At 44.9% G+C, this 17,394-nt stretch overlaps 1 protein-coding gene across 3 annotated transcripts in view; it reads right to left on the bottom strand.

Annotated features, from left to right (window-relative positions):
- Positions 1-17,394, bottom strand: part of ZFPM1 (zinc finger protein, FOG family member 1) — a 132,096-nt gene that overhangs the window by 18,911 nt on the left and 95,791 nt on the right. For all 3 annotated transcript variants that reach the window (XM_075838335.1, XM_075838336.1, XM_075838333.1), the window contains one exon: positions 2,596-2,735. In XM_075838335.1, the coding sequence (XP_075694450.1) occupies positions 2,596-2,735 (140 nt within the window). The remainder of the gene's footprint in view (positions 1-2,595; positions 2,736-17,394) is intronic.

Raw genomic sequence — 17,394 nt, 5'->3', positions numbered from 1 at the left:
TAAACTTTGGCCTCACTGGTATTTATTGATCGCCATCTCATAGAATTCTCTCAGATCCCAGAACCAGGTGCCGGTCAGGCTGCTCATCCAACGCTACGTCTTGTTCCATCTCCATTAGGGTATGTTCCCGCAGTGCACCTTTGCCAGTATTTTTTTTATTAAAGGGGTTGTCCTATCCACAGGATAGGTCATCAGTATATGATCGGTGGGAGTCAGACGCCTGGAACCCACATAATCAGCTGCCTCTGGGCACCGGACGTCCATGCCGGAAGCAGATGGCTCCGGTCACCGAATAGCGGCCGTACTGCAGCTCTGCTCCTATTCAAGTGAATAGGAGCAGAGTTGCTGTTCTGCAGCATTGACCGCTATGCAGTGGTTGGAGCCATCTGCCCCAGACTCTGAATACTGGGTAACATCCGGCGCCCGGAGGCAGCGGGAGCAGCTTATCAGTGCGGGGTCCAGGTGTCGGACTACCCACGATCATATACTGATGACCTATGCAGTGGATAGGTCATCCGTGCCTGGACAACCCCTTTAAAGAGGCTCTGTCACCACATTATAAGTGGCCTATATTGTACATGATGTGATCGGCGCTGTAATGTAGATTACAGCAGTGTTTATTTAGAAAAACAATCATTTTTGACAGAGTTATGACCTATATTAGCTTTATGCTAATGAGTTTCTTAATGAACAACTGGGCATGTTTTAGTTTAGACCAAGTGGGTGTTGTGGAGAGAAGTGTATGACGCTGACCAATCAGCGTCATACACTTCTCTCCATTAATTTACACAGCAGATAGCGATATAACTATATCACAGCCACATACACACACTATAACATTACTGCAGTGTCCTGACTATGAATATACATTACCTCCAGCCAGGACGGGATGTGTATTCACAATCCTGACCACTTCTGTAGCGTCTCTGTGATATTTACAGCAAGGCAAGCGTAATCTCGTGAGATTACGATGTAACCTGTCATTTCAAACGAGATTAGCTTGCCTTGAGACGCTACAGAAGTGACCGGATTCTGAATACAAATCACGTCCTGGCTGGAGGTAATGTATATTCATTGCCAGGACACTGCAGTAACGTTATAGTGTGTTTCTGTGGCTGCACACAGTGATATAGCTGGTCACTGATTGGTCATCGTCATACACTCCTCTGTACAACGCCCACTTGACCAAAAAGTAAAACACACCCAGTTGTCCATTGAGAAACTCATTAGCATAAATCTAATATAGGTCATAACTCCGTCAAAAATGATTGTTTTTCTAAATAAAAAAACACTGCTGTAATCTACATTGCAGCGCCGATCACATTATGTACAATATAGGGAACTTATAACGTGGTGAGAGAGACGCTTTAAAGAGACTGTCACCAGTTTATCAATCCTATCTCCTAACAAATCTGATCGGCGATTTGCTGCTGATAACTACAGTGCAATTTGTTTTCAAAAACGTTTATTATTTGCAAAGTTTTGAGCATTTTTCTAAATATGTAAAATGGGCCTTTATTAGGCAAGTGGGAGGTAACAGCAGCGATTCTCCAGAGGTGGAGCCTCCTCACAGCCTCTGACGCTGTCCAATCAGCATGAAGCTGCTTCACACAGCGTGAGAGACTGAGGCTGGAGGGAAGGGGGATCACTTCAAATAGCCGTATCCCCGGCTGTGGACCATCTAGAACAGCGGTTCCGGTGGCATATGAAAGAGGAGATTCTAATCTTTCATATGACACCAGGATCGCAGTTTCTGTAAAACAACCGGAGGTATCACTAGTTATACACAATTGGGTATAGAAGGTATGTATGTATGTATGTATGTATGTATATATATATATATATATATATATATATAAAATATGATCACACTATGTTGCTGGGCAGGGAAGGGGGAGAAGCTGTCTGCTGATTGGACAGAGTCATACAGAAAACATTACGCCGCCCAGAGAGAAAAGAAAGAGAGTCACCTCCTATTTGGCTATTAGAGCCAAATTATCATATTTAGAAAAATGCTCATAACTTTGCAAATAATGGAAGTTTTTGAAAACAAATCTCACTGTAGGTATCGGCAGCAGCGGCTATTAGATTAGTTATGGGATTGGATTGATAAACTGGTGACTGATCCTCTTTAAGAAAAACCAGGATCGGAACAGAATAAATGTATAAAAGAAAGACCTCATAGGTCTCCTCTCCTGGATCCAATTCTGGTTTTGGCTTAGAAGATTCACGTAAAATCTGCGGCATATCCTGCCTGTGGGTATACCCTAAGGGTTCATGCACACAGAAGTATTACAATTTTGCACAGAGCGGTATTAGGGCTGTCAGAGGTATATAAGCCCTCTACTGTACCTCCATATACCTCGTTTTATACAGAGACAGAAGTTTTTTTTCTGTTGGATTCCGGTAATAAAATCCAACGGAAAAAAAAAAAAGGCATATTCAATCCGACTCAGTGTGTACAGAGGTCGAAGGCTTCATTGGAGAATATCTCCGTACACACGTGGTCTGATGAGGCTTGTATGGCAGTGTACGGCTCCGTGCCAGTGTGCATGAGCCCTTACCCACACCTGTGTGATAATACAGTCCTCTTACCATGTCTGCCCGGTCTGGAGAAGATGCGGTACCGCTGAAGCTTCCTCTGTACGGCCCCCAAGTAAAGCCCCTGAGGATGTTGTTTTCTGCTCGAACCTGATTGACTCCATCGGGTGATGGGATCTCCAAAACCAACTCATCTGTGGAGAGATGAGACACAGGGTGACTGTGCTGGGGTATAGAACGTCCTATGTTACCGGAGCCTCAACTATATACACATTCCTATGATCAGCCATACATGTTCTACCCATATAAATACCCATCAAAAACAGGAGAAATTTTACTACAAGTCCCGGGTCGAGGCTGTAGCCGCTATCTGCATGCTACAAGAATAACTGGCGATGACCAAGGGACAAGTGTAGGATCTGATCTAAATTAATATCACACGAATATAATCACACAGGGACACACAGGTGCAGCAATGACCATGAACTATATTGCGATTGCAGCAGATATCTTGTGGTGTGTGCCCCTTTAACAACCAGAACGGGCGGGGTGATTATTATTATATGCGCAGTGGTAACTCTGAGGTTGCAATAATAATGTGAATCCTTTGTTAACATAAGGTTAACATGAGAGCAGCAAGGTCGGGGCGCTCATGTCCAACTGATAAGGTTCCTGGCCTGACACTTTCCATGTCAAAACATCCATCTATCTTCTCCATATCAAACCCCACCAAGGAAAATACACAGAGTCACTGATAAGGCGGCCGAGCTGGAGGAAACACGCTAACAAACAGGCCCACGGCACAGTAGCAACGGCAGCAGTTGGGTTCCCAGGCCCGGGAAAAGGCGTCCCAGGTGCAGAGACCTCAGATTAGAGTGTCAGCTCTGCAGCTGAATAGAGAAAACATGGAGGGAAATCTGCTATCTCCTGGTGGTGAATGCAGCTCTACGAAGGCGCTACCGTGAAGGAATAGATACAGGGGGTCAAGAAAATAATATTGTATTTATTTATCCTACATATTGCAAAAAACAAGTGAAAAGATGCAAACAAAACCAAATATTTATCCCTCGGGCTTCGTGCACACGACCGGGCTTTTGTGGGCGCAATTTATCCACATTTTTGCGGACCCATTCATTTCTATGGCCCCATGCACATGACTGTGGTTTTCACGGATCTGTGCTGTGGCTGCTAAACGGTATAGGTCATGTTACGGTCCAGATTCGCGGATTCATAAAGCTATGAAAAAAAATTCTTGTTTCGGATCTATGAATCCGGATGCACAACAAAAGGATTTTTGCGGACAAATTGACCGCAAAGGATCTGTGGTTTTGCGGCCTGCAAAACCATTAAGGTCGCGTGCAAAATAACGGACATCTGCTTCTGGGAAAGCTGGGTGACAATCACCACAGCACTCGGACCCGTCACACAGCTTTCTCATTCCGGCTATATTCTTCAATAGAAGAACATGTATCACTGCAAACAATGTTCACCTTTCTGTAAAAGTTGGGGGACAACCCCCGCGGGAGCGGTTGTGGGGGCAGTAATGGTGGTCACTCAGCTTTGCCAGAAGCAAAAATTGATATTAAACTTGCCGATTTTTTTCTCCATTTTCATAGAGCACATTCATGCGGTTCTTGTGGTTTCTAAGTAAATAGCGTCCATATAATCACCTGTCGGCCGCGTTAACAGTCACGCTATCGCTGCAAAAATATGGGACGCCCCGGTGTTGGGCGAAGACCCTGAGGGCTCCACGTTGCCCCCAGACCTTCGATCTCTGGACCCCCAGACAGCTATTGATCCCTGAGCTCGTAAAGATAAAGGCTGGTCATTAATATTAAGAGCGCTCAGTAAACGATTAGTTAAAAATAATCTTTTTTTCCCCCGATTATCACAGGAGGCAAAGTCCATTCTGAATCCTATCTCTGTATCAATAGTGTTGGTTCTCGGTGACTCCGAACCACAACAAATATAGTCCCCCGTAATCTAATCTCCCATCGCAGTCGAGCATCTGATTGGCCAGCGCCAGCCAGCTGGTCTGTGTATTATCAGACTGTTTCCTATCACTGGAATCATTAAGTAAATGTTGCAGGTAACTGGGGCTGTTTGTTACTGATAAGTCACTCAGAAATGAAATAATGAGAGTCACACTATTAGCGGGTTTGCCTGGGAGAGGCAGAAGGTCACTGGGAGACTTTATATAACGCTGACACTGTGCTAAGAGCTGGAGAGTGGAGGCTATAAGGAGCACCGATCGATTAAAAGGAGACGGAGCTGCTGATCGTGTCTCCGTTTAATAAGACAATGGGTTTAACTTGTAAGACATGGATGTCCGTATTGACATGCTGGAAAACAAGCAACTTACAATTAGCATGCAGTGCCCACTCCTGCCACTAGGGGGAGCACTGCACTATGGGTTTCACTTGTCGGGGAGGAAATGAAGGTGTATGTACTGAATATATCCCCTGTACAGAACTAAATGGTGGATTTATCTAGGGGAATGGACTCTGTAGAATATGTATTATCACTTTTAACATGGCTGATGCTGTTATTTGATGTCCCTTTAAAAAGTGCTAATATCAAATCGCAGGGGAAATACTTTTAGATCCGTAAGGCAATACAGCATATACGTTGCAGATTTTCGAGTGCAGAATCTGTACAGTACCAAATCCCATTCACATGCAGCAAAAAAATATCGTAGGCATCCTGGGTATCTTCAGATCCGCAGCACGCCGTATCTGTTGCAGAATTTTACAGAAGATTTCGGCAAAGCCGGTTTTGCCAGATTTTTTGCACAAATTTTCAAGCTGGCTTCACAGTAAATTTTTCATCAGCATCCTACCGCTAACATTTTAGATTGAACCCCAGATAACCAGGTGTGACCACATGAAAGCCTCGTTTTCTCTATTCTGCCCTTTAAAAAACAAAAATAGATTTGTACATCAGCGGTTAAAGTTTTTCATATTAACCTTTACCGAAGATGGAAAAATGTGATGCGCTCGTTATGAATGCGTAATAAAGAAGCACAGGTTTCATCTGCTTTAGGGTCTCATTTTTGGATTTTTTTTATCGAAGGGTTTAGCTGAAGGGTTAATATCGAGAAGTTAACAGCGCAGGAGATTCCCAGGAGGGTCGTATTCGGCGGCGGTCGCTCTGCAGCCGGCTCGCCATACTGTTGTGCGTTATTTAAAAAGAAATAGTCTAGTGTTCCCTATCAGGTAATTAACTGCCCAGGTAGAGGGAAACAATGGAGACGGGCAGAGGACTAACAGCCCAATTACACTTCCCGAGCGACAGATGGAGCATGAAGAAGGAAGGAATGGTCGTGCCCTGGTGCAGCGCCAGGAACAGACAGTTAAAGGGACAGGCTCACAGCAGCCGGGAAAGCTGTACCCCACTTATTCATGGACTATCATTACAGGGGTATTCAAGCTGTTAACATGTATCACATATCCATAGGACAGGTGGAGGATCCAAGTGTTAGGTGGGGTCCGACCTCCAGGACACCCACTGATTATCTGCACTCCCCCCCCCCCCCCAAGCACGTCCACTGCGAGGAGGAATTGTATGGAGCTCTGCAGCGAAGGTATAGAAATACAAAGTGAGCGTGCTCGGCTGCTCCCGTACTCCCATAGAGTAAATAGTATGGAGCGGATTGTGCAAGATCGACTGCTGCTCCGTACTACTCCTCACCATGGACGTGCTGGTGGAGGGTCTGGGGTCCCAGCAGTCGGACACACATGGATCTAACGCCATCTATTTATGGATCGGTAGTAAATAAACGGCTGGAATATCCCTTTAATTGTAGTTATGCTGAATTATCTCTGAAGGTTAATGTGGGGGGATACATTGTGAGTGCATGAGCCCCCAACTTTCTTTAATCCGGCATCTAATTATCTGGTAACTGTAATATAATGTGAAATCTCACAAGGCTGAAGAGAATCAATCCGGGAACTCCTACGATTAAGAACCAGTTAGACATTATGGTAGTAGATTTTGTTTAAATATGGATTTCCACTGAGCCGTTCATGAGACTCTCCGCCATGATCTCTGCTCCAGGGTAAGGGGGGGGGGGGGGGGGTAGCGGATGATGAGATTAATAGTTTTGACCACAAGTTTGTAGGTATCACAGAGAGCCGCCTCGAGGGTCCGGTGTTTGAAGTCTTAGACACCCCACCCCCGCCTCGACTGTGATCACAAGGCTTGGAAATCACAATTCACATTTATTGATTTTTTGACACAGCACAAACTGAAATGTTTATCAGCGCTGAACTGTGACCTCCACTAATAGCTCTGAGATCTCCGCACCACGAGAAACGCGGCACAGATTGTACGACCGGATTATGTAAAACGTTCATGTGTGGGGGGGGGGGTATGGGAAAAAGCGGAACAAGCAGAAAGTAACACAAAGGTGAGATTAAATGTAACCGATAGGAACATGTCAGAGAACTGAATGAGATCAGAGAGCATTAAAGATGCCATGAATGCTCCTAAAACACACTGTGCTGCTGTGGGCATAAAAACAGTGTGATTGGTTACAGGTTGTTCATGCTAATAGGTTTGTCCTTGATCACTCTCTAGCACCCATGGCTCAGTTTTTGGAATAGTCCACTTCTAAAAATTACCACGCGGTCAATAGTGGGTTAAGCAATAGTTATCCCCAAAGAGTCAATCGATCGTGAGCGATCTTATGACTCTGATCAGTCATCTAAATTAGTGTTACTCGCCTCGCCCGGCTCCAGCGACAAGTCCCGATGGGCGGACAAGTCCGTATCCAGTTGCCTCCTTCTCTGGTCCTATTTTCAGACCTGACCCTACTGGATCTCCTCATCACCCTGGCTGGCAGCGGCGGGTTGCATGCGCAACCAGCGCCCGCTGATTATAGGAGGTCTAGCGACCTATTTAAAGGGAAATCAGCCTGCTATGCCTTGCATTCAGATTGAGCTACATCCTCTGTTTGGCTATTGCTCCTACTGGACTCTGATCCTGACTTTCACCTTGTTCCTGGATTACGCTCCTGTCTCGCTCTTTGTATTTGTCGCTTGGTTCTACACATGGTAAGGATTCCTGCCCTGACTCGAGACTACGTTTCTGTCATCTTCTGGCTTGCTACTGCCCGACTATCCGTTGACGACCCCTGGCTACTTTTCTGACTCCACTACAGCGCATTCACCACCAAATGAGGATTATTCTGAGGGACCCCGACCTGAAAATCTGATTGGGAAAGTCTTTACCTCATTGAGGAGGTTATGGATGAGGTTGATGAGATTGCTTAGACTCCGCACCCCAGTCTAGCCAGCGCCAAACCTATTATGGCGTAGAGAATACACTTCACTGGTGAGAAACGCAACAATTTTTAAGGCTGAATGCACAGCGTGTTTTTTGTGCGGGAAATTCGCAGCGTAATACACTACCAGCAAAGTAAATGACCTCACAAGAAATCTCCTCTACACGGTGCGTTTTTTTTCTGCACGTAAATTGACCTGCGCTGCACGTCAATTTATCTTGCATTTCCACGTGCGAATTGTATCAGACTAGTTTTAAAAGAAAACGAAAAAATATACGGAGCATAAAAACGCACCTATTTCCACATAAAAATATATATGTAAAAACCGCATTAAAAAAACGCAGTATTAGGTGCGGAACTATGAAACTCAGTAGATACATTCTTAAATCCCCCAGTACATAATATATAGTCATGCACACAGTTACTTCGTTTACAGGAACGCTGGGTAATCGTCAACTAGGCCGCTAGGACAGCTCCTACAGGGGTTTCACCCAGCTTTCCTGGACTCCTGCATGACACATACGCCCTGTTATTATGCAGCGATCTAGTCCCCACTCTGATATCACTATGTAACTAGGTCTTAACTGGTCACAGGTTGCAGAGCACTGGTCTATAGTTAGTGAACAGACATAAACATGGTGATTTTTTATTTTTCGTAGCCAGGACCCCCCCGGCTGACAACCAATACCATGGCAGAACATGTCCTGAGCCGGCTCGCTGCTGCAGGAAGTTGCATAGACGACAGAAGGGGTCGGTCTTCCAAGGATAGCAGAGCCTCTATTCCCAGGAAACCATGGCGGGAGAAGGAAGCAAGTGCAGAGCGATTAGCTCCCTGCCAGATATGATGAGCAGTCCTGATATCTTGTGCCGGAAAGGGGGAACCACATCTCTGATGTCACCCCAGCTGCTGATAGCCAGAGGATGACTCTGAAAAATGGGACTTCAGATTGTCAGAGCCGGCTGTCAGCGAGGCTCGGGGCACTCAGAGGAGCCTCGACTTAATGACCTTGATCAAGTGTCTGTAGATCAGCTACAAACAGGGGACTCGGCCATATTCAGGGGCGTCAAATGCAGCACATTCCATATATAGCGTCCCTTATATATCAGGCCATAGATTTCTACCAGAAGTAAATGTAACATACAGGACAACTATAGATTCACAGGTAACACTGATGGGAGGAATCAGAGTCCATGGGGAGTTTTACCCAGTAGTCACAATCTTCTATTCTCCTGCAGAAATGTGTAGGTGTCAGTCTTCACTGAGGTTCTGGAATTCTATTTATGAACAGACTCAAGAAGAATACAGATAGGGGTCCCTTTAGGACAGTCCTGGATTTCATGTCATAGTGAGGGAGCACAGAACAAGCTCATTTAAAAAGGGTAAGGCCTCATTGCACACGACCGTAAAAAATCAAATTACGGACCCACCCGGTTCTATTGGCCACGGACACCTTTTCATATCGCTACAGATCGGTGTCCGTGCCGTAGAACTGTGCCGGGAATTATGGAGCATGTCCTACTTTTCGTATTTTAGGGGCCGTGTTCCCATACTTTGTGATTACGGGCACGGCCATGTGCATGAGGCCTTAAATGATTATTAAACGTATCGTTAATAAGCAGTACAGCTCTGCTACTTGCAATGAATGGAGCCCTCCATATGACATTCGCTATTGCACAAGTGGATATAAAGGTTATAAGCAATGTTAATCTTGGCACTAAGAAATGGGAGTAGAGCAATGCTACATCTTGGCCTTCCCCTATAGATCAGCATTGTATATGTGTGTTATATAGACGGAGATGTAGAACTTTCACATTTAGAGACAAAATACGGTGCTCGAAAAATTGCAATGGGCCCATTCTGTGCCTCCGACTTTATATGAAGGCCTATGCAGTGGGTTTATTTCTCACAGATGTGGCGTGCCATATCACGGAGGTATTAGCCCGTTTGCTCCTAGGGAAGAATATGGCACAGAGGCCTCACCCAGCGGCACACAAAGTGCCTACAGGTCCATTATATAGAACCATAGGGACGGTGCGCCACTGTACAAGCGCCATGGTTGTGCCATGTGCCCGAGACCAGGCAAGATATGTCTACCCAGGATTTCCTAGCTGGCGTCTCTCAATGATAATGACTGATAAAGTCTTCTCAGGATCAGAGAGTCTCCCCGCAGCTCCTACCAATAGTTATTACCGATCATCATGTCAGAAAACACTTTGGTGGAGGAAAACCCCTTTAATTTGCTCATATGCGTTAAATACAAAACGGTAACACCACCCCATAGATATCCTAAAACACTCAGGTCCGCTGTTCCCCATCTGTATACGGCTTTGATGGCCGATGATCCTATGTTAAGGGATATGTACGCCCCATTAGCAATCCCCCAATGTTAATATTCTGAGTTTGGGGTCCAGCCATACACCATCTGCCGCCTATATAACGTGTATGGGGGGGGGGGGGGTTTATCCTCCTAGTTAAAAGATTATAGGAATTTATATATAATTGAATCTGACCTGTTATGTTACAGACACAGAGGAAAGTGGTTGGGATCTGCCGACCATCTAAAATCTGTGGGGGGTGTCCCGACTTTACCCCGCTGACAGATGTCGGGGGGAAAGAAGGATCGGGCATGTTGGATTTCAACAGTCCCAATCCTTTGTTCTCATGGGAGATAAGCAGAGGGGTCCGGCAGCGGCTCATTCCCCTCTCCACATTGAGTACACTTGCACGATTAGCAGAGCCGAGCGTGTATGGGGGAAGGGGTTGGAAGGAATAGCTGTCGGTCGAACAAGTGCATAGCGCCACCGATGGTGAAGGATTCGTAGTGTCAGGCTAGATCTACACAAGGACTTGTGCCCTGCTATGCCACGCTAGTGGGCCGCAATACTGAATTACACGAAGTGACTTGTGACTTTTTAACCCCATAAAGGCCATTTACCATTTGGCGCTCCTTTCTCTCTTTTCATTGCTTTCTATTCTTTATGAGGTCCTAATATCTTCCATACGGACCGCTGCCCAGCTCCGCATAACCCATTCTGGAGTCTGTGATGAGACCAGTAATGGCGGCCATATTGGCTCGCACCCAGCTTTACCAGATACAGATATAACCGAGACATGGCTGAACGGAAAAAAAAAATTATTATTATTTTTTTTTTTTCAATTGACAGTTTTTTAGGGATTTTTCTTGTGCCTCATGTCCCGTTCACTTATAGTTATAAGACTCCCAGACAACCATCTCCCTTTAAGCGTTTTCCTACGAAACTTCCCCTTCGTCTTTTCTTTTTTTAATATGGCGTGTTAATCTAAAACAAATACTTCTATCTGCCGTCAAAGCAAGCTCCGTCCGATAAAGAGTAAAATAACTTAAATTATTCTCCCCACCCACACATACCAAATAAAGTGACTTTATCAGCGGCATCTCTTCCCTCCCCTGTCCATCAGAACACGCTGTGCCTCCGTGGTGTGGAGTTCTGGTCCCACAGATAGCGAGACCTTGAGGTTTTCACCCAAACTCCAGGCATTTGGAGATTAGGGAGGCAGGAGAACTGGGGGGAGATAAAATTAACTGAAACCGGTTTTCATCACATTTTAATGAAAACGCTTTGAAATTTAAGAAAACTGCGGAGGACATTTCACACATAAGCGAAGGAGATGGAACGTCCTGAGGAGAGCGTCGGATTCATGAGAGTTCACGTTGTAAATGAAACAAAAAACAAAACAGATACTGGGGTGGGGGCTGAAGAATCTTTAATCTGTGCAGGTTTTGGGGGACGCGATGACCCAGCTCAAGGCCTTAGACAAAACAGAGAAGGGGATTTCAACTCGGGTTAACACATCATCACTTTAGAGATAAGTCGCTCTTAACCGTTTAACTCCAATTCATTTGTTAATATTGAATGTGCGTCTATAGGGGCTGATGAACGGACCAATGAGCCGCCTCACAGGTCTTTACCGGAGCAACATGGCCGCTCCCCCCAAAACCCTTAATGCTGATAACTAGGCAAAAGTTGGTGCTCCAAAGTAAAAGTATATCTGAAAATAAAACTGGATATTTAGATGGGGTCACTACCTAAGGATAATACTTTCTATTTATTCCAGCTCTATCCATTAAGGAAGCGATGATCAGTGGCTCCAGATTAGCTGCACAGGAAAGTCCAAGAAAGTCTGAAATCCACCTCCTGCTACCGTGCTTTACACTGCAGCTCTGCTCGTCCGTGAATGGAAAGTGAATTTCCATTACAGAAAAGTCTGAATGATTATAAAACTACTAGCAACTTAACCGCCAGTGAGAAATAGAAGATTATTATTAGGTACTGCAATGGGTTCCATCCAACCGCAGCCAACAACCCGCATCTTTAGGTTTCAGACGTTGCCGAGGACCCCACCAATCAGATGCCAGCTCATCATTAGAAAATCCCTTTATAACAAAAAAACAACTAAAGTGGTCCTTCAACTTCAGGTCTATCATCGTCAGGTTAGAGAGTAGATTATGCAGGATGATGGTCAACAGAAACCCGACTGTTCTACCTGCCCTACATATAAATAGCTTATTCCTAAAAAGTGCGTGATCCAACCTGCAAAAGAGACAATGGTGACCGCTAAACCACTAATCTGTCGCTGCAGGAAATGCTTAACCCCAAGTCATCGCAAAACCTGGAAAGCTCAAGGATAAAGTAAGTTCATGAATTCTGGGCAGAACGATCCAATACATTTAATGGAAGCCTGAGAGGTAAAGCGCTAATCCTGGCGCGCTGGCATCACATACCGAGAGCGATCAGCAGTAATCTGCTGCAATTCGTCCTCCTCGCGTCCTGATAACATCTTTGCCCCGTACGCAGTAATGAACTTTTAATTTTTATGCTACCAAGCGTAACATCAAGCCCATAAAAAGGGACAAGATACGGCGTTAAAATGGATTAAAAAGCACCGCGAAAAGATGGAAAACGGATCATTAAATGTAGGAGGAGAGAAAAAAGTATCAGATAGGAAAGTAAATCCAACAAAACACCAACCCGCAAACTGGATCCACTCCCATAATGGCTTAAAGGGGTATTCCGCAAACTTAACGCAGGAATATATGCCATTCCAGTATGACTAGGCGGATTCATTGCCATTCAGGATTCTAGGAAAGCAGAGTTGCTCACCAGCTTTCAGAGTGTCAAATCTCCCTAGTTATGTATTTTCTCTTTTTCTGTACTAATGCCTGACCGGGCTTATTTACCTTTCAGGACTCTAGGAAAGTTGGGTGACGACCCATGTAAAGTGTGTTCATATTGGTTGTCACCCAGCTTTCCTAGAATCGGATCAAAGCGGATAGACTTTACAGACCAGGATGAGACAGACTTTCGGGAATAAATACTCTTTACGGTAAATGACTCTGAATCACGCGTGGATTCTGCGCTGTAAATCCCCACCAGCGTGTCGGCGTCTGCGGCTCCGGGGTTAAAGGTTGACGTTTTCAGGGAACCGTTTGCTCATCAATTTGTAAAAGCAAATTAACCAGCGCTCCGTCTGTATATGCGACCAAGTTGAGGATTATAGATTATAGTTATCAGTTATTTGCATATCAGAATTTTAAGCAGTCAAACCCCTCCAGCAAACAAGGTCATTCCAAAGATAAAAATTCAGTTATTTTTTTTTTCTTTTAATTCCCGGCCTCAACTTGTGGTGCTGAAAGTGACATTATAAAATTAACCCCGGAAGTGCTGGAAGATCAAGTGTTTTACCAGAACAGAACAGTAAAAGTTCCAAGACCACGGAGCCGGCACGCACTGCGGCGTACGTGCGCTTTACTGCAAATATATGAATGGCTTCAGGGGCAACATTTTTATTAAAATGTTAATGCCCTCTAAAAAGGGTAAAGGGAATAGAGTGGTAGTATGCAACCCGATGCTCTACCGTTGTTGTGAACTAAAACTCCTAGCGTGGCCCAACAGATGCACGTTGAAAAGGAATGCTGGGAGTTGTAGTTTCGTAACATTTAGTTGCACAATTTTTTTTATTTACTTTTCTTGTAATTGCTTTGGGTCCAAATCTCATTGAAGGGTGAAGCAAGACACAGAGGACAATAGTGGCCCCCAGAGCAGAGAGCTTATAGTGGATATGAGATTAGAGATAGATAGAAAGATAGGAGAGATAGATAGAAAGATAGGAGAGATAGATAGAAAGATAGGAGAGATAGATAGAAAGATAGGAGAGATAGATAGAAAGATAGGAGAGATAGACAGACGGACAGACGATAGATAGATAGATAGATAGATAGATAGAGTGAAGGAAATAAGTATTTGATCCCTTGCTGACTTTGACAGTGGGCAAACTTACAAAGTCATGAACCGTCTAGAATTTTTAGGCTAGGTTAATTTTACCAGTGAGAGATAGATTATATAAAAAAAAAAAAAAAGAAAATCACATAGTCAAAATGATATATATTTATTTGCATTGTGCACAGAGAAATAAGTATGTGACCCCCTACCAACCATTAAGAGTTCAGCCTCCTCCAGACCAGTTACTGCTCCAAATCACCTTGGTGACTGCATTATAGACAGCTCTTACATGGTCACCTGTATAAAAGACTCCTGTCCACAGACTCAATGATCAGTCTGACTCTAACCTCTACAACATGGGCAAGACCAAAGAGCTTTCTAAGGATGTCAGGGACAAGATCATAGACCTGCACAAGGCTGGAATGGGCTACAAAACCATAAGTAAGACGCTGGGTGAGAAGGAGACAACTGTTGGTGCAATAGTAAGAAAATGGAAGACATACAAAATGACTGTCAATCGACATCGATCTGGGGCTCCATGCAAAATCTCACCTCGTGGGGTATCCTTGATCCTGAGCAAGGTGAGAGCTCAGCCGAAAACTACACGGGGGGAACTTGTTAATGATCTCAAGGCAGCTGGGACCACAGTCACCAAGAAAACCATTGGTAACACATTACGCCGTAATGGATTAAAATCCTGCAGTGCCCGCAAGGTCCCCCTGCTCAAGAAGGCACATGTACAGGCCCGTCTGAAGTTTGCAAATGAACATCTGGATGATTCTGAGAGAAGGTGCTGTGGTCAGATGAGACTAAAATTGAGCTCTTTGGCATTAACTCAACTCGCCGTGTTTGGAGGAAGGGAAATGCTGACTATGACCCAAAGAACACCGTCCCCACTGTCAAGCATGGAGGTGGAAACATTATGTTTTGGGGGTGTTTCTCTGCTAAGGGCACAGGACTACTTCACCGCATCAATGGGAGAATGGATGGAGCCATGTACCGTCAAATCCTGAGTGACAACCTCCTTCCCTCCACCAGGACATTAAAAATGGCTCGTGGCTGGGTCTTCCAGCACGACAATGACTCGAAACATACAGCCAAGGCAACAAAGGAGTGGCTCAAAAAGAAGCACATTAAGGTCATGGAGTGGCCTAGTCAGTCTCCAGACCTTAATCCCATCGAAAACTTATGGAGGGAGCTGAAGATCCGAGTTGCCAAGCGACAGCCTTGAAATCTTAATGATTTACAGATGATCTGCAAAGAGGAGTGGGCCAAAATTCCATCTAACATGTGTGCAAACCTCATCATCAACTACAAAAAACGTCTGACTGCTGTGCTTGCCAACAAGGGTTTTGCCACCAAGTATTAAGTCTTGTTTGCCAAAGGGATTAAATACTTATTTCTCTGTGCACAATGCAAATAAATATATATAATTTTGACTATGTGATTTTCAGTTTTTTTTTTTTTTTTATATAATCTATCTCTCACTGGTAAAATTAACCTAGCCTAAAAATTCTAGACTGTTCAGGTCTTTGACAGTGGGCAAACTTACAAAATCAGCAAGGGATCAAATACTTATTTCCTTCACTGTATGAGATAGATAGATAGATAGATATGAGAGAGATAGAGAGATAGATAAATAGATAGATAGGTCAAAAGTGGGGAACCAGACAAATCTTAAGACCATTATTATTAGATTGATCTCGTCATCTCCATTTGATGTTAAAGTTTACAATAAGTGTCTGTCAGAGCATGCTGGGAGTTGTGGTTTCATACCCGCTGTACGGCCGCAGGTTGCAGTGTATATGGGGTTTATACTGCGCTCCGGTTGTCTCTCCTTGTACAGAATCTTTGGTGATTGTCATGTGTTTGGGTTACAGGGGACCCTCCGTCATATTAGATCCAGTCTACACCGTCCCCTCCACCTTCTGACTGAATTTCCAGATTCTTGTGCCCAGTAACAAGGTGGCAGCCAAGCTCAGGGGTCGGGTTCGATTTGGCTGATGGCATACACCCCCCCCCCTCCGTGTTCTTCTGAGAACGCCTTCATTCTTGGAGGTGATTAAGACGTTGGCACTGTCAGCCTGTTCTCAGCTGTATTAGTCACGTCAGTCGGATCTTTCATAAAAACGTAGAGATGGATGATTATAACTGTACAGGGAATGGATTGGGATTTTGCCACGTGTGAAGTGTGTAAGCCAAATCCATTCAAGGGGCAGGGGAGGTGTCCTAGGTGCCAGGATAGGGGAGTAGGGTGCCAACAAGCCACTCTGTCTTAAATCTTTGCAATAGGTGAAGTAAAGTCTGGGCACGACTACTTCCACTATATCTACTACTATGAAGGGTGACAACAAATATGGCCGCCATGACAGCCCCTACAGAAGTGGTCACTCAGTTTATCCAAACCGCACCACCAGGCAGGTTTATCATGCTGCGGTCACACTACGGCAGCGGTTTATTACGACTGACAGATTTGGTGGGTGACAACGCCTAGGAGCTGGACTGGAGCTAAATTGGGTCAGGTTCCCAGGATATACATAAGGGGGTCTTAAAAGCTACTGCCCACAAAGAATGAACAAGCCCAAAAACGAAAAACGCAGCAGCCTTGGCTTCTATTGGCTGGCAGCATGCGGTTACATCCGGACCCTTTTCTGAGGCCTCACCCTCCCTCTAATGGATGAATACGGGAATATGCGCTCATCCGGGCTACAACTTGGCATCCGTGTCCCAGTCACGTCAGGAACCGCACAGGTTTAGCAGCCCCTGTTTCCATCAAGCATTAACATGAGAGCCGGAGAGCTGTTTTTGGAATGGTCGCTGGTATCGAATGCCTCCATCCCCACAAATGTCACCTAAGTAGATGTCGCGTGAGCTCCCGGTCATGTTTTACAAGCCGTGTAATGCAAACAGCAGGGATCCCATGGCTGCTCCAGAGATGGAGAATACTATGGGACGGAGATAGCAATCTGAGCCTAAATTATTCACCAGAGCCTCAATGCGACGCAGGCGGACAAAGGAGGGGGCAGGCTGCTAACAGAGCTGTAAACTTATCCACACCGGCTGCTGTCAATGGTCTGTAGTGTCTGGGGAGGGGAGGGGGGGGTAGTGCAGGAATAGACACGTAAACCCAAAATAAAATAAAGAGTGTGTGTGTGTGTGTGTGTGTGTGTGTGTGTGTGTGTGTGTGTGTGTGTGTGTGTGTGTGTGTGTGTGTGTGTGTGTGTAATAAACGAGTACGACATATGCCTTGTTTCCCAAGTTTTTTTAAAGACATTATTGATCCAATAGAAAAAATAAGAATTGACAGT

This window comes from Rhinoderma darwinii, chromosome 9 (assembly GCF_050947455.1).
Source record: "Rhinoderma darwinii isolate aRhiDar2 chromosome 9, aRhiDar2.hap1, whole genome shotgun sequence".
Taxonomy (NCBI): domain Eukaryota; kingdom Metazoa; phylum Chordata; class Amphibia; order Anura; family Rhinodermatidae; genus Rhinoderma; species Rhinoderma darwinii.
This window is presented reverse-complemented; position numbering and strand designations above follow the sequence as displayed.